Consider the following 25,219-nt stretch of genomic DNA (forward strand, 5'->3'; position numbering starts at 1 on the left):
AGGAATGGCGCCTTGTCACTGGATCCTCACATGGCAGATGGCAGAAAGGCAAGCTAGCATGTTGTAGCATGGAGCCTCTGTGTAAGGGATTGATCCATTCAGGAGGGAGAAGCCACTCAATTCTTCAAGGCCCTACCTCCTAATACCATTACATTGGATACCTGAACCTTAGAGAGGACACATTCCATCCATAGCACATTTCTTGTCTAAGACAGAAAGATAATATGCTTATTAGAGGAAACTGCCAGTGAAATACTGACTCCTTTACATAAAAGGGTATGTGTGCTTGTGCATGTGTGTGTGCGCGCAATATTGCTGTTTTCCAAAGGATCAGTTTAGTTTCTGCATTCTTCTTTTATGACACAAGAAGATAAGAGGGACCCTTGAGAAAACCTAAAGCCCTTTTATAAAATGAGTCATACTCTTTCATCTGTAAACCATTTTCGTACAGTCCTTGAGACTGAGAAGTTATGTCTTCATGTTGCCATGCTTATTACACATTATGTACATGGATTCCACCTCATTTTGAGCATATTCTTTTTTCTGAGTTGTTTGGATAAAAATCTTTTATCATATATTGAACTCCTCACTGGTCCTATTGGTCATTAAATCTTTTTATCTTAGCAGTTTTTTTATTGCTAAAATGAAGATGAACGTAACGCTTGCTTTTCTGCCTACAAGGATCATTGAAGTGTCACATCAATGGATGAGTAAGAATGTATGCTTAAATGGTATAAAGAACTCTTGTTAACATCATGATGAAGACCATGCTGCCACTGGGTGCTTAAAAACAGTTACTTTAGAAAAACCACCCTGGGTCACCTCATTGTTCAGTTTACTTTAAAATAACCAGAATAAATGTGGAGATTTTCTAACATAAGAGCTAAAAGTAAGTGGGCACATTTAACCTTCAAGTGGAACTGAGGGTAATACAAATTTCCATGAGACATACCATGGAGCAAATTCAAATCATAACTCAAAAATAATTGTTCCACAGCTGTTATAACTCTACTAGTAAGTACTGCTTTTTCTTCTTATGGGTCATACATGGAATAGATGTTAAACATAGAAGAAGAGATTAAGTATTAAGTGTGGGAATATGACAAGCCAGGATCAGTAGTGCACACCTATGATTCCAGTGAGTTGGGAGGCTAAGGCAGGAGGATAGCAAATTCTAGGCTGGCATCAGCAACTTAGTGAGGCCCTGTCTCAAAAAAAAAATAAGTGCTGAAGACGTAACTTAGTGGTGCAGTGTCTCTGGGTTCAATCCCCAGTACCCACCCCCACCAAAATAGTGGGAATATGAGAATGTGTGTGTGTGTGTGTGTGTGTGTGTGTGTGTAAATCAACTTGAAAAAAATCTTGCTTTGTCAAAAAGAGATATTAATGTTCCTATCAGGGATGTTCTGAGTTTTATTTAAGTTTCCTGCCAGGCCAGATGTTTTTGGAATTTTGGATTTCTAAAGTTAATAAGCAGACCTTTCAGGAAGTAGGCTCCAAAATCAACACTACCTAGGCCCTAATTGCAGCTTCAGTAGTGACTTCCGAGGCCTTGGGCAAGGTTCTAATCCCTCTATACCACCTTTTCTTCAACTATAATGAACTAATAATAGGACCTAGTTATAGAATCTTGGAAGGATTATGTGAGGAAATACATTTAAATACTTACACCAACACACAACAATCGCTGAGTAGATGTTGACTATCATTGTCACTGTAGGGTCCACAAATTTTGGTAGGATTGGAACTGGATTCCTAGCACTGAATTTCACTAATAATAAATTGATAAATATAAGTCTTACCTAATGGTCTCAAGAGATGTGGCTCCCTGTGTAACTGGCACATTGACTGTTGTGAAAGGGAGTAATCTAGGACAAGTATCTTTCTGGTCCTGTGTATTATGGGCTCTTAGTTTTGAAGATTGTCCTCTTTCTCCTATAGCTGGAAGGCAATATTGGGCTTCTACCAAGCACTTTGTATATGTCACCTTCACAGCTGGAGTTAAGGGATCTGTTTTCATCTCCTTTCTACAGAGACTTTAAAAGGTGTGACCACTGTATTTGGCACAGAATGGAGACTAGGTCAGTGCATTCATAGAGGGTTTGACAGATAGTTGAATGGATGACTCAACATAGCATACAGCCTCCAGTCTAGAGAAAGAACCTACTCAGCTGCTTGATTTGGAGACAAGGAACTCCAGTCTTTTAAATTCAGGAAACTTGTTTCGGCTGCTCATGGTCAGTAGGCAGTAACAGCAAGTCTTATAGTTATGATTTCTCTCCTCAGTGACATATCTGACTTTATTTAAACAGAGCACAACATAATATCCCAAACTGAAAAGCAGTATTTCTTTCTTCTTTGTTTATTGGTGGTGCCTGTGGTGTTTTTATTTTGTTCTGTTTCTGATTCTCTTCCTGAAAATGGAAGGTCCTCCAAAAGTTATGGTCATGACTACTGTGAGTGTGTGATTAGTTTAGTGAAGGTCAGGACCAGGATCAATGGTGCCCAAATCTCTGCCTCTGTCAACCTGATATTAAGTTAGTTCTCTGTTAGGGCTTTTGGCACTAGCCACCACTGTCTTCTGACACTGCAGGAAAGACTACTCTTTGTGGAACATACAAGCCCAGAGTTCCCCGGTACAACAGTGGTTCTCTAATTCACTGCATGAGATTGACCCAAGAACCTCCAAAAATCATTATCTCAGGGTTCCAGCTAGGAAAAATTAAATCAGTTTCTGGATGTAGTGTGTGAGCATCAGTATTTTCCCCCAAAGCTTTCCTGATGGAAAGCCAGTATTTAAATAATATTCACACTTAAGACCACTGTGAAGGCCCTTCACAGATAGTGATGTTCACTAAAATCTCTGAGATTCGGGGCTTGGGGATGCTGAACTGATCCTTCTTCTTTCCCAGGGGGTGGAAATGGGCCCTGTCCCTAAGCAATGCTGATAACAGAGTTATGATTGAATAATAAAATGTGTTCATAGTAAAATATACGCTGCTTAAGAAAATGGGCTTTAGAGGTCAGACCTGTCTCCTATCATAGCCACACTGCATTCTTCCCTGGAGACCTAGGCCAGGTAACTTAGACTTGGTTTCTTATCTACCAGATAAGAATAATGGTAGATAAGCATTAATAGGACTGAGAGAGTATTAGCTTAGGGTAGAGTCTGGCCCAGAGAAAAACATAGCAATTTTCTGGTTTTGTTTTTTGTTGTTGTTGTTGTTGTTGTTGTTATTATTGTTTTGTTGTTTGCTTCTTCACAGTGTAGATATTTAAATCAAATAAAATGTGCTTCCTTTGGCCACCCTGTGTGGGATTCCCCCTTTCAGTGTATGTCTTTACCTGAAAATCTAACCTAAGCAAATATGTCTATAAATGAATCATGTTATGGTCAGATTTCATAATCACTTCCCTTATTCAGGAGATCGCTCAGCCTTCACTTCATTTCTTCTAGTTTCTCACTCAGGCCTTTACCACCCATTCCAGAACTTCTCTTCCTGACAGCTTCTTGGGTTTGGTTTTCATGTGCATGTGTGGGGTTAGTTTATTTGTTTGTTTGACCTTAACTTAGTATCTTTTTCTGAATTAAAGTGTTTTATAACCTGTCTCTAAAAGTCTCTTATCTACCACTAGTCCTAGGACTATAGCAGTCTCTTATAGTCTTTGCTCCTTCTCTCTCTCTCCTCTGTGTGTGTGTGTGTGTGTGTGTGTGTGTGTGAGAGAGAGAGAGAGAGAGAGAGAGAGAGAGAGAGACGAAGGAGAGAGGGGAACAGCCATTCACAGGCTCCTCTTTCCTCCTCTCCATGTATGAGTTGAATCTGTAGGTATCTCTGTAAGGACCATCTAAGCAGTAACTTAATGAAGTGGATGTGTCCTAAAGTCTAACTTTTAAGAAATGATCAGGTCTTCAGCATCCACAGATCCAAATGGCACTTACCATGGGATTCTGGATATTGCTACACTATTTAAAGATAGAGTCCAAGAAAATGGTAAAAACTCAGTTTATTCTATGATACAATATCTGATATCCTACGTTAAATGACTATCAGTGGACATTCTTTGTGGAGTCTGTGTTGTTTAAAGTCATGCAGTTCTTCCATATGATTGATCACATTGATAAATACATTGAAAACACATAAGAAGCATGTTCTGTAGGAATGTTCTAATTAATACAAAGGAGCTAGTTTCTCTGACTAAATGCTAGCAAAATATCTTAAAAGAAAATTTAGCTCATTCTGTTCATGTATTTTGGATGGATGGAGACCCATTGAAAACTTTAAACTAACACCTAACAACAGTCTTAAGGTGTTTATTCTTGTTGGAAAAAAAAAAAACCTGTATATATTATAATGCCATAGAAACTTCCATTTTTTCAACTTATGGTTGAGCAGTCTGTTTTGCATGCAGAAGAAACCTGTTTGGGCAATCTTGTCAATATTTATTCTGACAAGTAGTATAGAAATAGGTATCCCTTAGACCAGTGGCTCAATTTGGCCAAACATTAGAATCATCTGAAATGCTTATATCATTTTCACTCCTGAACCATCCTAGACCTGGGAAATCAGAATCTCTGGACCCAGAACACAGCATTTAGTAATTTTTTAAAGGTTTCCCAGATGATTGCAATATACAAACAAGGTTTAGGATCCATGTCCTAGAAAATAGGCAGTTTAATTATTTCATTCATTAATGTTACAGGGACCCATGAAATAAAAACTTAGGTGATTAGAAAATGCCATCATATTAAAACCCTCAGAGAATGTCATATGGGACTGTCACATAAAGGATGCAAATTTGTTCTAATGTCTTCTCATATCATCAGTGGAAGATAATTTCTGAATCAGCTTAATTGAGGCTGTGCTCCAGGAAGATAACTCCTTGGCCATAAGTACAGTTAATTGGAGCCCATCTTATTTCTAGGAATACTTTTCCATCTTTTCAAACTACCTTTATATAGTCTTGTTGATTAAAATTTTTATAAAGGACTTTTTTTCAGAATGAATTAAAGAAGATGGTTACTGAGAAAATAGATATATACATTGGCATATAGAGCTTCAATTCATTATAATATTTAGAGGTAGACTATTAGTTTTCCTTATAACCAAATTTTCTATAAGTCTAATAGCAAGGAAAATATGAAAACAAAAGTGACCAGGCTTGATATTGGCATAAATTTACTACTTTATTTTAATGTTGAATTATGGGCACATTTGGAAGTATCTCATCCCCATATTATGGCACCAGTTCTAAAAATGATTATGGATACTTTGATCCCATTTCAAAAGAAGCACGTGGTGATCATTGGGAAAACATTTTTAAATAAAAACGTTTATTTGCACAAGTGAAGAAAGTGAATGCAAACTACAAAAAAAAAAAAAAGAAAAAAGAAAATAAGCATGAAAACTCATATTCTCCTACTCTAGTTCCCTTGCTCAATCTGATGATTTTCCTAGAATGTTATTCTCCACTTGCCTAAAAATGACTTGTTTGAATTCAATCTTACCCCCCGTATTCAGCTCACTTATTAAAACTTCCATAAAGCTTTTCCGTTTGTAACAGAAAGTAAATCACAGACATCAGAACAAGGAGGAAGTCATTGCAATGGTCCATGAAAAAAAACCTGATAGTAGGCACAGTGATAGAAAGTAAGTGCTAAAGAGACAGTGATGGGTTGTTACAGAATGGTAGAAAGGAAAAGAGGGGTAGGAAAAATCCCTGGCTGGCACCCCAGACCAGACCATAAAAGCCACACACACACACACACACACACACACACACACTCACATACTTTCAGCATGCATGGCTTGTGGGACTTTATTCATGAACAAAATTTGCAGGCTATCTGTCCTCTGCCACTGGTTCTTTTGATTTATTGTACTACATGTTCACAGGAAGCTCCCCACAGAAGGCTGGAGTCTGAGTTGTAACCTCTTACTGTCTCCTAATCAACACATTTGATGTGTTTCTTTCATGTTCTGATACCTTGAAGTTTGGTACCATTTCTCGTTTTTCCTTGTTTAAAAGTCCAGAGATACTTGTCTAAGGTGGGCATTTAAGTCATGGTGTGCTTTTAATATGTGTATTGTAAGTCCCTCTAGAGGCAAGAATACATTTTGCTTGAGTGTCTTTTCATTCTGAATGCTTCTCTGAAAGGCATAGTTTGTAAATTCTTGTTAATGTGAAAAGGGAACGTTTTGGGCACCTTCTCTGTGTTGCTGATGTGTAGAGCTATTTTTAATTTTTGTTCTTCACTCTTTTTTCTGTGCCTTGTGAATTTTGAGGTGCCAGACTGACTGCCCTCTAGGCTAGTGTCCCTAATTTATCCCCAAAATAGGAAAAATATGAGAGGCAGAAAAATCCAGAGTCATGTCTGGGTTGAGCATATTACCCTGACCCACTCTGGAAAAATATTCAACATACCCTAAAGGAAAAGTTTTTTGTTGTTGTTCTTTTTCTTTTCTATTCTTTTCTTTTTTCTTTTTTCTTTTTTTTTTTTTTTTTTAATGAAATAGTCCATCTGCTCTCAGAGCTGAGAAGACTAAAGCCTCTTTTGCTATCACTGCAGCAATTTTGCCTCTTGTAAACCAACATTCAGAATCTCTTTGGAAAATCTAGAATATTTTTTTCTCTTTCATTTCCACCTGACAAAATTCCATCCTTTAAGACTGAATTCAAATGCTTGTTGTTACTGAGCCCTCTCAATGTGATTTTCCTTCCATATTTTCATAATACTTTCTTCTACAACATACATCCAACAGGCATATTTTGTCATGTGCATGTTGGATGTAGGTAAGTCTCAAAGTGACTATAAAAGGTGCTGACAGCGCCAATTCCATTTCTGCATGTCACACAGAATCTGACTGTGGTCCTGGACAAAGAGTAGACATTTGATGTCTGTTGAATTCATGGAAAATTTCAAAGCTTACCTGTTCAGCTGGACCTTTCCTTCTAAATCAGAGATTGACACTGACCACCCAGTTCTCATGGATAGCTATCAAACTCTCTACAAATCATGCAGGTGGAAGCTCTTGGATTCCAGGTATTATACTTTAGAAATTCATAGCCTAGACTGAAACTGCCAGCTTTAACAGCTTAGCAGACCGCTATGACCAAAAATCATTACTAATCCACCCAAACTGTTATTACAAAGTGTGGTCCACAAGATCCCTGGTGGTCCCTGATATCTTATTACATGATCCTTTTACTTCTAGAAAGGGAAATAATAATGTAGAAAAATAATTTTACCAACCAGCATTTCACAAATGTGTAATACAACATTCGAGTTTTCATAGGAATTCAGTGTTTTTAGTAGTCATATGGATTGGTCATCCCACTGGCCCTTAAAAGTGCCCAGTATGTTTTCTGGAAAGAAATCTTGTCAGTTGGTGGCATGAAGCTCAGAATTTCAGCCTCATTTTCAAACATAGCATGCTTAACTTTTAGTAAACCAATTAAGTTTTTGGTTTTTCTGTTTTCACAATAACCATGAACGTGGTGACATATAAAATAATGTGATTTTCTTACTGTTAACAGGGAATGTAGAAAAATTTAAAGATATCTTTCTAAGTTACACCTTATAATAAAAACAGGTACAAGTTAATTCTTAGAAAGAGGTTTGTAAAACCATACACAATGCTTATTACAAAATTTTTATCAAATGTCAGGAATATAATATTGAGACTTCATAAGAATATCAACTGTAGTAGAGATAGCTCAGATTCTAAGAGCTTAACTCTTGCCAGCATTTGATAGTTCTTATTGCTTAGATAGTTTGAGCTTTATGTCAGAGACATTCTGATCCTGCAACAGAATATAAAGAAATGCTTTCTAGGGCCAAATACAACCAGAGAGAACTAGAAGTATATTTACTTCTTTTCTCCCAAGTTGAAACATTTAGCTCTCCCACTTTTGAGTGAGAAATGATTGTCAATCCAAAATGATGTAGTGTTGAGAGCAGTTTTCTCTGACAAATGTCCCCATAATGCTCCATAGTGTTGGATCTGTGTTAAACTTGGTGCACAGAACTGGGAGGGGGCAATTTACCAGAGCGGTGAAGAGCATAGGCACTAAAGCTAGACTGCTTGGACTTGATGTTAAACATTCTCCATGCCTTAGTTTTCTAAGGCATAGAGAATAATAACAGTATCTACACATGGATTGTGAATATGAGTTAATACATAGATGCCCCAAGAAGAAATGTTTGGCATGAGAAGCACTAGGTTTGCTACAAGTTTTGTTGAAAAGACTGCAAATTCTTGCTGACATTCCCCGTGTTCTCAGTACCTGTTAGGATTGTTTTTAATTTAGTAAAGACAAAGAATAAAGATGCATACTAGATGCAGACCCAACCTCTTGCTCCAAATTCCCATGACAAAGCCAGATAGAGATGAACATACAACCAGCACAGTGCCTCTTGCTGACAAAATTGTTTCAAAATTATATTTCGTTGTTATTATTTAAAACTTAAACCTAACTCTGTGTCCATGTATGGACCAGATGCCCCTTTAATCAATTTAAGAATGCAGTAGCTTTGCAGACCACTGGATGGACAATGACAACCATGACCACAAGTGACTCAAAACCCCACAGTATGTGGAACCACTGCAGAGTGAGGGATATGCAAACTAAGAGCAGACTCTGAGGCCATGCTCGGTGAATTGTACGTGTTTACATGGTCAGGTCCAATAGATGAGACTAGTTTTATGAGGCTCCAGAAGACATAGACCTAGAACAACTGGGTAGCAGTATCTGATTAAGTGTGAAAGAGAACTTTTTTGCAGTTAGAGTAGTGTGCCCGTCACTGGGGGCTGACTGCAGAGGCTTGACAACCAGGGCTTTTGTGAAAAGAATTGAAGTTCAAGTGTGGATCCAGATCTCTCCCATTCCACCTGTATATACAGACTCTCCAAGGAGAAGCTTTCCTGGACTGTTTTGTAGATTGTGCCTTTTAGTCCAAACATCCTGACTCATACCCCTCTTATATATGCAAGTGTGACTGGAGTCAGATGATGGCCTCAAAATCAGAGACCTGAGTTCTAGTCCATCACTTTCTCTGGGACCTTTGGTCAATTTTGTCAATTAACTCGTGTAAAATCCCCATCATGCTGGCCTTTCAAAGGATGAAAGTGACTTTACTGGTGGTGGCGGTGGTTCTTTTGCTGCTGCTGACAATACAAATCTGCTGTCTCCTGTACAATGACTTCTTCAGAAGGATCAAAGCACTTCTTTGTCCTCAACAATTCTTCCCCTTTTTCTTTCAGGCCGCTGTGCTCGCTGTGGGGAAAATGTAGTTGGGGAAGGTACAGGATGCACTGCCATGGATCAGGTCTTCCATGTGGATTGTTTCACCTGCATCATCTGCAACAACAAGCTCCGAGGGCAGCCCTTCTATGCTGTTGAAAAGAAAGCATACTGTGAGCCCTGCTACATTGTAAGTGCTTTCATTTTTGCTCTTCAGGTGCTTTGGCCTGATGCCAGTCACTCCAGACAGAAATGTAGCCATCTAAGCTTTATTTCTCACCCAATGTTATAATGTGTGTGTGTTTATATATGTGTATATGTAAATAGGCATACTGTAGATGTCCCCCTGTATTCCCCATTCATATGAGGTCAGAAATGTGCATCGGGGTGGGGCTGCTTTTCATTTAGTGATTCAGCTGAGAAGTTCACCAACTTGTGGATTTTAGGCATGTATGCCAAACTAGCAGGTATCCTCCTGAAAGCATCAGAAGGCTTTCCAGTAGCAGAGTCTACCTCTTGCTAGTAAATCTCACCCTGCATTTGAAAGCCAGTATTTTTAGGGAATCTTTGCAAACTTCTGGACTACTTTTCTACCCAGAATATTTCTTACCAGCCTTATCCAACAGATTTTTCAATGATGCAGAGAAACCCTGAATTATAGAGCACCTTAAAGAGAAATGAACAGTAATACCGACTGAGCTAATAATTGTTTTCTTTTTTAAAAGAAAAAAACCTGTATTTTAATAACATAGCTGAGAGGCTGAAAAATACTCATATTATCTTAGATTTTTTGCAGGGCCACTTAATCTATTATGTTATTCTCTAGTAGAACAATTGGATAACTAAATACAAACTTTTAAAAAAATCTAAAGTACCTTATTTTGCTATCTTTCTGCATGATTTTGATCTGCCTGTCTAACATGTGTTGGTGAATAAAAGTACTACTTTTTTTGCAACTCACAAAAGAGTAATGATTTGGCCCTTCATGCCGAGGTATTGCAGCATCAAAAAAGCCTTGGTGTGAGGTGTTGGGAGTCACAGCTTTGGAAAATTTCCAAAATTCAATGTTTATTGGAGTTTGTGGCCTGGATGGTATTTTGCCATAACCTGGTAACTTTAACTCATTGTAATGTTGGGGTTTGTAGCACAGTTCCAAAAGTTCAAGATTAAGACTATGAAGGATTACATATCATTTTGCATCTATTAGGCTCAATTTTATTTCATTTTTCTCCCAGAGGCAATTTAAATACATGTAGTGTCATTAAAAAGCCATATATTTTTAGAGGTGAAAAAAAAAATCTTCAGACTATTTGCCTAATTTATCTCTTTAGAAGTGAGAACACAGAAACAGAGAGAGGGAGAGTAACTTCTTATGTTCTGTCATAGTGTCAGAGCCATGGCTATATTCAGTTACCCACAGCCTCATATCTTGTGCAAATACCACATGGTTTTAGTTTGTCCAAAACATAAAGATGAACACAATAATGTCCTGCTGATCTGGAAAGAGCGATGACATCTAAAAGAAAGTAGGGCAAATGAAAGCTTACCACTATAGGACATTCAAATATTTCAAATATCACCTTTTGGGATCTTCATTGAAAATAAAAAAGCATTGTATATTTCCTAGCCTTTTCGTGTGGACTACATGAACTATCATTGACAATAACTTAGAACCACCACTACGAAATTATTGGTTGCTACAAGAGCTTTGACAGTGATGTCAGCAGAGCCTGCAGAGGCACCCCAGTCCCATTTGTTCCTAATCTAAGAAATTACATATGGTTGTGTGTGGTTTTTTGTTTTGTTTTGTTTTTATAGCTTTTCTGTTTCATCCTTTTTTGACTACATTGTTGACTCTTGGCCACTTTAATGACTTTCTTGTGACAGCCCTCTTCGCCCGTTCTTCTCATCCTTTATAAACCAAAACTCTTAAATACATTATCAGAAAACAACGTAACAGTATGAGGAGCTTGTGAGTTTGAATTCGTTTCCATCACTTAATACTTTGTCTCCCTGTGTAAATTACTTCATCTTTCTAAGGCTTCAATTTGCTCAGTATTTCCCCCAAAGACTACAGAAGATGAAATGAAGCAATCTTAGTAAAACACCCTTTGCCTTGTCCGGAAACAGTAGTGGAATACATGGTATTCTAAGATTAATTTTACCAAAACGTTTGAATCCTCATCACTGTTTCTGAACCTGAGAACCTTACCTATGCAGTGAGATTCACCAGGAAGTTGTTTTAGCTCTCAGACATAACACTTCTTCCCACTTTTTAATGCTTTGCTTGTGTAATAAGACCGAAGAAAGGCCAATATGACAAAATCAGGAGAGTTTCTACAGTGGGCTCAGGTTTCAATCTCTCTTCGAGGCATAGGGTCTTCAGCATACTACCCCCTCTGCTTTGGTTGTATATTAATGTACTCTGCTTATAGCAAGGAAAACTATCTGGGAGATATTTAATCACAGACATGGAAGAACTGGGTGAATTCAAATAATGGAAATCCTTACCATCTTTTTAATATCCCCCTTCATAAGAACATTTAATCAAGTTTTTTTTTAAATGAAATCTATACATAGTGACTCTAAAATGTAATTTAATTCTTACCAGAATTCAGTTAAGCTTTATCCAGGGACCTTTGTTCAGCATTGATTGCAGAGTTCAACACAGCACTCATACCCTCAGATGGGTATACTAGCAGTTTAATTTCTTCTAAATTTGCGTAAGTCCAATAAGCTGCACACTAGAACTAAAAAGATGTTGGGGAAACAGAAAGAATTAAACAGAACAATTTGTTTTTTTGTTTTTGTTTTTGGTTTTTTTAAGGACAGTCCTAGACATGTGTGTTTTAAAGAACCAAAGGCCTTAGAACAGGAAGAACTTTCTGTGTGATCCAGCAAAACTGCCTCTTTTACAACTGTACGAAACCAGGAGTTAAAAGACATTCTTTATGAAGCAGAGAAAACTCAGTCCCTGGATTTCAGTCAGGATTCCTTTCTTTTGTTTATTTTTTTTTCATTGACAGAATAAGTATATTGTTTATATTAGGTTAACAAATAGGAAATAGAATATCAAATATGTGTAGGGAATTACAATGCCATATTGAGTAGCTTAGTGAATTATTTCTGTGTAGTGACCACCCACCCATGTGTGACACTGAATCTAGGAATGAAACCCATCTAATATAAACTAAATTTATTTCTGCCAAAATTGGTTATTGATAAAGATCAATATAACTAAGATTATATAAATATAACTAAACCTCTCCAATAGGGAATAGGTCTAGTGGTCTCATTACTGCTGAGGATCCTGTAAACTGGAAAAAAACTGGATTAAATCTAAGAGCATAGTTAAATGAAACATTTAAATTATTTTAAGGTAAAATGCACAAGTAATGTCTTCAGATTTGGTTTATTAATTGCAGATATGTTTCTAAGGTCTCTTGAATTCTTCATCCTTGTGCACAAATAGCTGTACTTAAATATATTTTACTCAATATGGCATTGTAATTCCCTACACACATTTGATTTTCTATTCCCTATTTGTTAACCTAATATAAATATGTACATAGCTTTTTATTGGTAATCATCTTCATTTTTAGCTTTTTATCTCTTTAGGTTTATATTATGTTTACATGCTATATTTTAAAACCATTTCTCACTCAAAAGATATTAGAAATTTTCCAATCTTTTAGCATTGTAAATAACAGGCTTACAGGAAACAGAGTAAAATTTTTATATTTTTTAAATTACTTCCATAGATTAATTTTAAATTTATCTTACCAATCAAGAGCAGAGCAATTCAGAAGACTTTGCTTTACTTTGCTACATTTCTTTAGAAAGATTTTTCCAGTTTACAGGACCATCAGCAGTAATGAGACCCTCTCCAATAGGGAATAGGATACTTATTAAATGTATCCTATTCCCTATTGGAGAGGTTTAGTTATATTTATTTTGAACCAATTTAAAAAGTGCATTATGTCACAGTTATTTAATTTACATTCTTATAATTATTATCAAAATTGATGAGATGTTTTTAGAGTTTGGTGTCACTGAGATGCCTTTCTACTTTGACATCTTTTTAAAAGCTTAGTTTTAAGCATTCATAAAGTTTTGAAAAAATTAACAATTTAAAATTAAGCACTCAAACTTCCTTGGGAAGTAAAGTGTTATAAATAGCATCTACTTAAGTAATGGTGACTCTCTTGGTATGACCTTGAGTAAATCATTCATCTTCTGAGTACTAGTGCTCACATTTATTAAAGGAAGATATTTCCTATTCTCAAAGAGAGGGAGAGAACAAGTATGATATTTTGTATGTCATTAAACCATTTACCAATATGAGGGCCTAATCTGATTAATAATATGACTATCATCACCTTTTGCCCTTAGTAATATGTGATCCAATTTAGAAACCCTTTTTAAGTTTGGAGAAGTATCCTGGCTGTAGTTACGATAGAAATCCCAAAATAAATTGATGTAGTAGGAGGAACATGAGAACAAGTAAGAGAAGAAGAGCTTCACGCTTTGCTTACGTCGATTTCTGTAGTCATGCCTCCCCCCTTGTATGTCCTCTGCCCTCCCTGAGACCAGCTTATTGGTAAGCAGAGATTTAACACAATCAGTGTTGTTTTCCTCTTAGCACTGACAAGGAGCCTTGGCCTAGAACAAAGCACATAAAAAGTTTTCACCAAAGTGTTTACCAAATGGCAGCCGAGGAGTCTCCCCTAAACCAGGGCTCCTACACAGAGTGGTCGGAGTCCAACTCCTAACACTGAAGGTGGAAGTTGTTAAGACATTTTTATTAGAGCTGAAATCCTAGTGACTAAAGGGCCTCTGGAAACAGGAGGCCAGCTCCAAAGGAGACTAAGCTCTGAGGTACATGAACTTGGCACATTAGTGGCCAGCCCACCAGCAGACTTTTACTCTCTTGTGTCACTAAATGGCTGCAGTTAAAACAGTCTAACTTTTCAACCTCCAGTAAAAGGTTGGGTTTTGTATCTCTGCAGGAAAGCTGTCCTTTATAAATTCAAGTTCTCCTAATAAAATGTTTTAAAAGCACTTGTAGCCAGTGCCTTATATGGGTGTTGGAACAGGAACTGGGAGTTTGGACTAAATCTTTTAAATCCACATGAACTTCCCTTCTCTTTTCTTAACTGCTTGCCTTTGGTCTCATCTTCTAAGATGAGATGTGTTTTTCTCTGTCTTGTCATCTCTCTCACACTACACACACATTAATACACAAACCACACACTGCACACACATACACCACACATCACACACACACACACACACACACACACACACCACATGCATACCACATATCACTCACATCACACACTACACACTACACACACACCACATGTGCACCACATACATCACACACACCACTCGCTTTACACATACCACACACACATGCCTCTCACACAGCACACACATTACACATACCTCACACACACACTATATACACACCACATGCATGCCACACACCACAAACATGCATAGAACATATAACATGCATGCATCATACACAGCACACACATATGTATACACACCACATATCACACACACTTTCTTCTTGATATTTTATCCTCATCTCACCATTACTCTCCCAGGAAGAAAAAAATTGGCTCAAAAAAGGAAAAAAAAAAGTCAAAACACTCCTTTGCCAGGTGTAACCACACTAACTTCTGAAACATCATCTCTCCCATTCATTAGAATCTAGCATTTTACAGTGCTCCTGAGCATCTTTTATTACATGTTATCGTAGATATTAGAGCCATGTGAAATAGATGAGGGGAGATTGTTAGTCTCATTTTACAAATGCACCTTTGATGGTTATAAAGTAAAAGACAAAATGAAGACTAGGAAGAGTGCTTCCGGCTTACTCTTTATTGCCTGGTCATGCTCCCAGCCTGCAGCTAATGTTCAACTTCCTGAATACATGAAGATCCTGCCATCCCCCCTCCCAACACACACACACTCACATCTACAGTCAGCTGTCATCAGCACCTACCGTTTCCAGGATTTTAACTGATAATCACTTGCATCATGCCTTCCAGTATTGCAGAATGGCAGGTGAAAAACGGTCTTTGTTAGTGTTTACAGATTACTCTTCCTGAAACACCTCAAATTATGAAGCAAAAACTGCCTTTAGAGATAAAAATAATAACAACAATGAACATTTGTTTAACGCTTTAACTTTTACAAAGCACTTTTTAAAAAAAATATGTTAATTGTTTTAGTTCTTTTGCTTCTGTGATTAAAAGACCTGTCAAGAACAATTATAGAGGAGGAAGAGTTTATTTGGATGCTCAGGGTTTCAGTGGTCTCAGTCCACAGACAGCAGGCTCCATTCCTTAGGGCTCAAGGTGAGGCCACATATCATTGCAGAAGAGTACGGTAGAGGAAAGCAGCTCAAGATATCACACCAGGAAACAGACTCAACTCAAAATATTTCCCCCTGAGGCACGCCCCCAATGACCCACCTCCTCCAGCCACACCCTACCTGCCTTCAGTGACCACTCAGCTATCTTTATCAGGGAATTAGTCCTATGATTGAGTTAAGTCTATCATAACCCAATCATTTCACCTCAAAGTAGTCTCCTCCTCACACAGGAGCTTTTGGGGATACCACATATCTAAACCACTACAGTTATTCTCAAGTAATCCTAAAAAGTAATTACAATTATTTTTGCTTTCATTTCCCATGTCAAGTAACGAAGTCTCAAAAAAATCTCAGTTTGTGCAGTTCCAGAGAGCATGTATAACAGATTGAGGACTTGACCCTGGCCTGCCTTGATTTCCAAGTCCAGCCCTTTCTATTTGCCTAATAAAAATCACTGGAAATATCATTTGTTGTTGCTAAGTTTCCTTTTTACTAATTATTTCCTCATAATTTCTTTAAAAGGTTAATCCAAAATTTGAATTTTAGAGATGTACCTTCACCTTCATTTTAGAGAAAGTTTTAAAATCACAATGAATTTTGTGGTAGTAATTATTTAAAAGAAATGTTTTAGTATTATATGCTCATTAGAAAATAGAAGAAAAAAGGTATGTTATCTTTTCATCTGAATAGAATAGTTAACTGCATATTCTTTTTCTATTTTTATATACCTAAATGTATGGAGCTAGATAGAGATATAGTATAGACAAATACAGGTAGATACAGATACAGATGCAGATACAGATATATCTCCACATGTTTATTTTCACATCCTATGAATCATACCACACATACTAGTTAGTAATTTGTTTTGTTACAGGATATTTCATCAAACATTGCTCAAAAATAGTCTCTTAAATATTCCATGGACATCCAAAAAGAACATGTATTACCTACATACCCTTTCAGGAAGAGTCACTCAAAGAAATATTCTATCAAATGAACAAGTTAATCAAATATGCTGTGCAGGAGATCCAGATAAAATAAGAACCCTTATTTGACAAGCATTGAGCCAATAAAACTACTCATAAAAAACATAGAAAATAAAAAAGATATATTAGAATTCAATATTATTAATATTATCCTTAAAAGAATAGTTTTCAAAACAAAATATCAAATATCTATAATATGAAAAACAGACACAATACCGTTTAGGACAAAATTATCAAAATTACCAGCTAGACCTAAGAACTGTATTTTATTAATGACTATATTGTACCCAATGGGGACAAGCCCAACATTAAAAATTAGTACCTTGAAATTTATACTAGAAAACATTGATAAAATATGAGATGAAAATGGTAAAGGCATATCTTATAAAACTTTGACATACTTCTTTCAGGCTTTGACCAATCAATTCTAGGGGCTGAATAAAATTAATAAGATTGATATAATCAAAGTCAGTTGATCTCTGCAGCTAAAGAAATTATATCTTCTTTACAAAAGGACCACAGAAGAATTAGAAAAACATTTATCATATAAAAGCCTAAGAGAAAATTGTAGATAGCTCCTACATTGGCTAACAGAGTTACAGATCAGTTCAGTAAAACAACAAGATATATAATGGGACAAATATATAAACCCCCTTTCAGTTTAAGGAGTTGTCGAAAAGTAGGGATGAGGATAACCCTGCCTGGTGAAAAGGGCGATGTAGTCAAGTTGAATTCCAGGCAATGCCATGATCACTAGCTGGAACAAGGAGTACATACAAATTAACCTAAGAAAATTACACAAAAAGCAACCTAAAGAAAGAAGGAATTTGCTAAGTGAAAAATTATCCATAAATGAAAAAATCACTAGAATTTTTAGGTCTAAAAGATGATTTTTTGAAAAGAGTAATAAAATAAATGTGGTAAAAATAAAAAAGTGAAAAGCAAAAGTTACAGAAAATTACAATTAAAAAGAAGCTCTTAGTAAAAGTCTAGAGAATATTTTTAAATCATTACATTTAAATTCTTATAGAAGAGACTCTTTTCTCTGCAAATCTGAAATATGCAGGGATAAAAACTCATCTAACCTCATAAACATGGATGAAAGTCAGAACTGCTACCTGAGAAAGACCCAGGAAATTTCACTAACAGGATTTTTCATATCTTCAAAGAACAAATGATTCCTGTGCTAGTTCAGCTTTCAGAGCCTAGCAAGAGAGAAGGTTCCCAAATCATTTTATAAAACCAGCCTGATCCTGGTGGTAATACCTAACTTAGGTCACCCCCAAAAGAAAACACTATGTTAATCTCACTTTCACAAATGCAGAGATCCCAGATGAAACATTAGTCGATTGGATACCACATAATAAAGCATTCCAAGGTCTTCCATAATTACAATGTTAGGACAATAGTAGGAAACTTTAACTAGTTATATTGGTATATCAAATTGGAAAACAAAAACTTTTCATTTCCATAGATGCTTTTCATTGAAAGTACATTTTATAAAATTTATTACACATTTTTATTTTAAAAAAGAAAACAACTATGATGACACAAAACAAGCTCTATGTAAAATAGAAGGAAAAAAGAGATATATATATCTGGCAGGAGAAGACAAAAAAATAAAGTCGTGGCCAGCCTTCCTTCCCCCTAGGTCTAGGTATGCACAGCCTCTCCTGTTTATTAATGTTCTTCATGTTCTAATCTTTAATGTAAATTGGGAAACAAGGAAAAAGTTAAATATATGTGTGTGTGTATTTCTGCTTATTAGTTATGTTTCTACAGAGAAGAATATGATAAAGGTCATATTGTACCTGTCATCCAATTTAAGAAATAAAACATAAGGAACTCAGTTGAAGTCCTCTGGGTTCTATTTTATGATCACATTTCCAAAATTCCTATACAGATATAACCACTATTCTAAATTTGTTTTTTATTTAAGAAGTTATTATCCATGCATTTCTTTATATTTTTGATACAGAACTCTAAACTTTATATAGTATTGTTCACATATAGTGTTCCTTAATTTTAAACAAATGGCACTGTATCTCATTCATATTTTCTGATACTTTTCATTCAACATTTTAACAGTAGGATGTATAAATATTTATATGTGATATGATTATTTTTCTAGAAAATCTGAAAAATCTAAAGAGTAAATAAGGAAAGCTTAACAATCTGATAAAATAAAAATTACAAGTTTAGGTTTAGAATATATAATAGGAAAAATATCCTTATACAGAAGCAACAAAAATTACAAAATATCTAGCTAAAACTTTAAAGATATAAATAATCTAAGTGAAGAATGTTATAGAACTTTGCAAAAGTAATTAACTCATGTACAGAATGATCTGGGGATTGAGCATCCTTTGGAAACTGTCTTATTTTTGGTCATTTATATATCACCCTGTTATTCTACAAGAGCAACAATAATTTTAGTGGGGGGATGAATATTTACTGCACTGTCCTTTGCAATGGGTCTAATTTATCCCCTTTCCCTGAATAACCCCCAGCCCTTCGCTGATCTTGGTGACTGCTCAGAACATCCCTGCAAGCTCCAAGGCAGCACTTACTGGCAAGGAAAGGAAGCACAGACCTGAAAGTAGATTTCCCAGAACAACCAAGAGACCTACCTGAACATAGCATTTTCCTCCTCGTTCCTATCCCAAACTATATTCACTTCTGTTGCCATAGAATTAGAATGCTTTCTAAAGACCAGAAGGAACCTTAGAAATTCAATAACGTCATTTTATAGCTGAGAAAGCTAAAGCCCAAGAAAGCTGACTGATTTGCCTGAGGTTATACGGTTTATTAATGGCAGAGGCAGGAATAGAAACCATGAGCCTTGATGATGTCTTCAAAGAGCTGCTTTCTTTGGGACCAACACAAAGAATTTTAACCATATGTGGCTCCAGGTCCTAAGAGACATCCCTAGAAAATGTTGGATTTAGTGGATTTGGGTTGGAGAGTGTAGAAGTAGGACAGTGTTTGCCTCAGTCCTAGCCAGAATGAAGGGTCTCAGATTTCCAGGTTAAATGCCTCTGAAACTTTATGCTAGAACCTTGCCACTGCCCCAGTTTGTTTATTTTTAAAATCAAGCATGAACTCACCACTCGATGTTTGCAGAGTTTGGATGAATGTCAGCATCAAGCCACTGTAATAATGGTTTAAGATTATTTAATCCCATTACTTATACACTTCATTAGGCTGAGTGAATTGTTGGCAGTGGTTCAGTAAACTTCCTACTTTAGAGATAAAAGGATGGAAAGAAAATAGGGAAGGAGCCTATTCCTTATTTTCTTTCATATTTATCTTAGGTCTCTTAATGGATAAAGGAATTATAATTAGCCAACTATAGCTTAGAAGCTGTGTTAGGGGGATCTTCTGACTTCCCCATACCCTCAGAAATGTCTATAGCTTTATATGTCCTTTCAATGGCAGAGGGTGTGTGTGTGTGTGTGTGTGTGTGTGTGTGTGTGTGTGTTTATGCTAGAAAATCAATCTTACAAATAACTTGAAAGTAAGCTCAAGGATTCTAGGTAAGATGTTCAGGGGTTTGCTATAAGGCAACAGATAATTTTAAAAATAGACTATGGAAATTAAAACCACACCCAGCTTGATCAGTTACTATTCTGTTTCCACCCATTTCTCTTAGCTTCAGTTTCCCCATGCATAAAATGTAAGTACTGTTTCTCATGATTATATAGTTACATGAAGATTCAGAGAGAACAGGGATGAGCAACAGTCATGGTAAGGGCTTTGAGCAGTAAGTAAGTGCACTGGGACCTATCCTGAAAGGACACATGTGCAAAAATCTGCAAAGGAGAATTTTCCCTGACTTGAATCACCAAAGAACATGCTGCTGGTTTCAGAGCTCATGGAGTCTGGGGGATGACAAATGATGAGACTCTGGAAGCTTGGTTTTCTTAAAACGTGTCAGAGGTCACCTGCTTTGGAATCACCCTGAAGTCCTCGTTAAAATAATAAAATTCTGAACTTTTCCTAGAATGGCTGCACAAGAGGATAGAAACGCTGTGCCTTTCACAGTTCTGGGATATGGTTGGAGTGGGAGTCTTATTCACATTCAGATTTAAATACCTATATATCTATACTTCCAGCCCAGCTCATTCAAGAAGTGACCCCAAAACACTTTCCCCCCCTTATCTCCCATCTCTTTCCTCTATGTTCCTTTTATACTGCTTGCCCACCATGGATTCTCTTCTCCTGAACATGGATGTGTCTAAGGCTTCTCTGTCCATGTCTAGACTATTATCTGCCTCATGTCTTCTCCCATCTCCAACCTTTAAAAATCTTGAACAATTCCAGCTTTCAAAAGCTTTCTGGAACTTCCCCAACTAGAAGGAGGCTTCCTTGAATCTGCAAGGCTTTTATTTCCGCTTCTTTCCTAATTTTTAACCTCATTATAACTGGTATTAGAGAGTCTTTGGAGTCCTCAACACATTCCTTTACTGTTCTAAACCCCTCAAAGAGTGTGTGTGTGGGGGGTCACATTTGATTCTTCTTTGTCTTTTCTGTAGTGCTTATCATGGTAGGTGAGCCTGTCATTGCTTTCACAGTTAGGAGAGTGTGAAGGTGACCTGGTTCTACTTGTCCATACCAGTGTCTCCTCTCAGTGTTTGGTTAGTGTGCCCTTTACTTGCCCTTTGGTGCACTTTGGACTTGAAATTCTATGTGAGAGTTAGAAGGGAAGAGAAAAACTTGGCTCCAGGAATCTATGAGCAAAGTCATTGCTGAAATGTAAATATAAAGATTGAGGGGAAAGATGTGAGAATGAAGCCAGCTGTCTAGCTTCCAGCCATAGAATTATCATAAGAGCTGCTGTACTCAAGGTCAAAACCACACTCTCCTTGCACACGAAAGTTCCCAAGGAGTTTGAGTGAAAGTTTTCTGATTTCCTGATGACTTTGAACATGACATGCTGATTCCCTCCCACCACTGCTTAACTAAACAAAAAAGTAAATAAATAAATGAAGTCTACTTCCCAGATTTATTCTTCAGTCCACTCCGCTGCAGAATAGGGTATGCCAGCATAGACTGACGTCACCATTACAGTAAGGCAGGTTCCCTTTTAGAACACCTCACAGGGACAAGGGCCTGTTATTGAATATCTTCAAAGAATTTTTTTTGTTAAGTTAGATATTATTTAGTAATTCAGCCTCCTACTTTTACAGGAGAGAAAATGAGATCCAAAGAAGGGGACTCTTGCTTAGAATGTCACAATTAGATGGATACATTGAGGACTTTTTAAGCAACCTAAAAATCACAAACACCCAAATGTGATGAGATTTTAAACTGTATCAGCTACTTTTGAAAGATAAGAAACCTCTTCCAGAGAAGTTATTTTTACTTTATGAGCTTTTGGATAATGCTAACAGACATTTGAGGCAATTTAAATTAATACGGCTCATGAGACATAAACCTTCTAAAATGTATTCCTTAAAAAAGTGAGCTTTTATTATTTTTACTCCAGTTAAGGAAAACATTCTAAATAAATTCTATTATAAAGCATAACACATATACAAATAGTTTTTCCACAAAGTTTAAAGTACTACATGTGTTGGGCCTCAAAGAAAAATACTATGGGAAGGGAATTCAGGATCTTCAGCCAGGAAGTCCTAATGCCACATATTTATTTTTAACCACCCCCCAGAGATAAATGGGAACATTATCATCATTCTTTATAAATTAACAAAATCAAGGTTTAGAAAGTTGCAGACTTTGGACAATAAAGATTAAAGCAGAACTTTGGACTCCTGGGCTCCAGTCCTTAGCTTTTACCTTGCTTTTAAATGAATTCTTGCTAAAAGAGTGCCTGTGCTAGGCTGAGGTCGTAGCTCAGTGGTAGAGTGCTTGCCTCACATGTGTGAGGCACTGGGTTTGATCCTCAGCACCACATAAAAATAAATACATAAAAATGTATTGTGTCCATTTACTACAACAACAACGAAAAAAAAAAAAAGAGGACCTGTGCTCGGGTAAGGCTTTTGTTTTAATCAGCAAAGCGCCTTTTCACAGCTTCAAGGTTCAGCTTGGTTACCTTGGTTTTGAGAGTCCTTCTGTAGCTCCTTCTAGCTGACTGCATGTACTTCCTTCTTTGTGTTTCTAGGACTTCTGTCTATCCATTTTGTGTTCATATTTCCTCTCTTCTTCAATCTCATACTAACTCATATAGATAGATAATCTCACCCTTGTATGGACTATGAGCTCCTTAGGGAAAACAGCTCACTTTTTTTTTTTCTGTTGTTCTTCATTTCTCTTTTCCCTGTCTATCCCCAAATGTTACTCTGCATTTCCCCCAAATAATACCCAAAGTAATACTGCTCAGCATAAGGAGTAGTTAGGACATTTGTTGGTTCTTTTTTTTTTAATAAATATATTTGTCAGTTAAACAAAATACCTAGACTGGATGACTTCAACAACATATTTATTCTCTAATAGTGCCAGAGGCTGGAAATCTAAGAGCAGGGAGCCAGCATGATAGAGTTCTGGTGTGAGTGCTGATTCTGTTTTGTAGAAGGCCTCCTTGTCACTATGTCCTCTCATGGTAAGGTGGGTGAGATGGATGATGAGTAGCATACTCTTTAGATCTCTTCTTATAAGGACACCAATGACTACCAACCTCATCTAAACCTAATTATCTCCCAAGGACTGCATTTCCAAATACTATCAGATGGAGGGTTATGGTTTCTATGGATGGATTTAGGAAACATACCTAACGATTAATTAAATCTTTTAACCATAGATCTGTGAGTGCATAATTATTAGTTGGTGGAGTATTGTTTAGAATATCCCCTTTTTCTAGGTATAGAAGCCAAACACTTAGTTACTTAACAAGTATGTATTGAATATTCTATTGCCTTTAAGGAATTTTGCTGAACATTCAGTAAGGCCCTATCAGTGTTTAAGACATTGTATATTCTCCTTTAAGGATACATTTTACCTGCTAGGTCTCATCTTGTTTTTAAGAAAAAGAGAGAGACTTTGTTTTTACAGAAAGTTATTGCACATTCCTATTAATTCATTAGGAAATTGGCACAAGTGGCAGGGAGCCAAACTGGCCTGAGTCTGGCTGGGCAGCATCTGGGGGTCATTCCAGCAAAGCTGCTGGAATAACGATGTGTTCTCCCAGAAAGTGCTTTCTGTCAAGTCTCTTTTGGAATTAACTCCTCATGCATGGATCAATAAACCTCACCAACTTGCCAATGTAATTAAGACGTGGCAGGTTAAGCATTACTATTAATTAAGTTCAAAGTAAAATAAGATGAAGAAAGTTGTTTTTGTGAAATTGTGCTGTCAGATTTCCCTCAAGGGCAACTCAGTTCTTATGGAGGAGGATCCGGGAAAAGGTGGGGATTGCTATCTGTGGCACCTTGGGGAAAGTGAGCAGCTAAGCATATGCTTTTTGAATATTTTTAAATGAAGAATGGACTATCTGCCAATTGTAAGAGACATTGAATGAGCACATTCCAGTTGCACAGGACTGTGCTCAGTACTGTGGGGTTACAGAGCAGCATGGAACTTGGTCCATGCTCTCACAGAGCCCTTGCATGACTGGGAAGGGGTCCACATGCAGACAAATACAGTACAAGCCAAAGTCACCTGACTTTTTTTTGTCAGAGAGACTCAGGCAGTGGTCAGGGCTCAGAGAATAGGACATGTTCTGTACTGCAAACCAGCCTCAAGAAAGACCTCCCAGAGGAAGTAGTATTTGAACAAGACTCCCAAGGTGGAGTTGGATTTGATAGGGTGAAAAGAAAGAATGAGAATGATTTCAATTTCTAAATGATTGTTTTCCAGGTTAAATTGCATTAAAACTCCCAGGATGAAAGGAAAATAAATCAGCCTGGTCATTAGGGATTTATCAAGCCTTCATTATATATGTATTATTCTGCAGGAAAGAGGAGGGTAGAAGAGGTAAAAGATATGTTCTGGTTTACACTATTTTTGCTTCAATGAGAGTCTTCCTTAGATGATAATGGAATTTAATATAGAGACCAAATTTCTTTGTCTTAAAACCTCAAGAAAACAAGAGCCACATTGATCTTGTCATTCCTTTGCTGATAAGTGGATACTTTAAACCTTATAGGGGCTTAAACACCACACACACACACACACACACACACACACACACACACACACGGCATCTCTAGACAGTTCAAGATCATTTGTTGGTAGAATTGAGCAGAAGCCAAACTTCATGCCATCAAAACTAGAAAGAAACCTTGAAGATCCTCTAATCCAAGGTCCTTTTTTGCAGATTAGTAATCCAGACCCAGTGAGGGTGCAGTTTTTCCAAGTAAAAGAACCTTGTAAATTTCCTAAATCCTATAATAACCTGTTTATTATTTGATATTTTGGGGAAAGAATAACTTAGCTCCCAATTACTGTTGAATAATATTAAGTGTAGAGGAGAAAAACAATGGCTCTCTACCCTCTGAAGGATTGCTAATTGAGTCTATGAAATAAACTGACAGTAGACAGATTAACAGGAGAAATGGCATACAAATTTATTAAGCATATGGGGGCATCACAAGAAAGAAAAGTGAGTATCCAAAAGCTCAGATCTAGACGCATTCATACT

General features: G+C 36.8%; 1 protein-coding gene across 4 annotated transcripts in view; it reads left to right on the top strand.

Annotated features, from left to right (window-relative positions):
* The window catches only part of Lpp (LIM domain containing preferred translocation partner in lipoma), a 650,099-nt gene that overhangs the window by 527,263 nt on the left and 97,617 nt on the right, over window positions 1–25,219 (top strand). For all 4 annotated transcript variants that reach the window (XM_076868851.2, XM_076868854.2, XM_076868852.2 and 1 more), the window contains exon 9: window positions 9,264–9,433. In XM_076868851.2, the coding sequence (XP_076724966.2) occupies window positions 9,264–9,433 (170 nt within the window). The remainder of the gene's footprint in view (window positions 1–9,263; window positions 9,434–25,219) is intronic.

The sequence above is a fragment of the Callospermophilus lateralis genome, chromosome 10, assembly GCF_048772815.1.
Source record: "Callospermophilus lateralis isolate mCalLat2 chromosome 10, mCalLat2.hap1, whole genome shotgun sequence".
NCBI lineage: Eukaryota > Metazoa > Chordata > Mammalia > Rodentia > Sciuridae > Callospermophilus > Callospermophilus lateralis.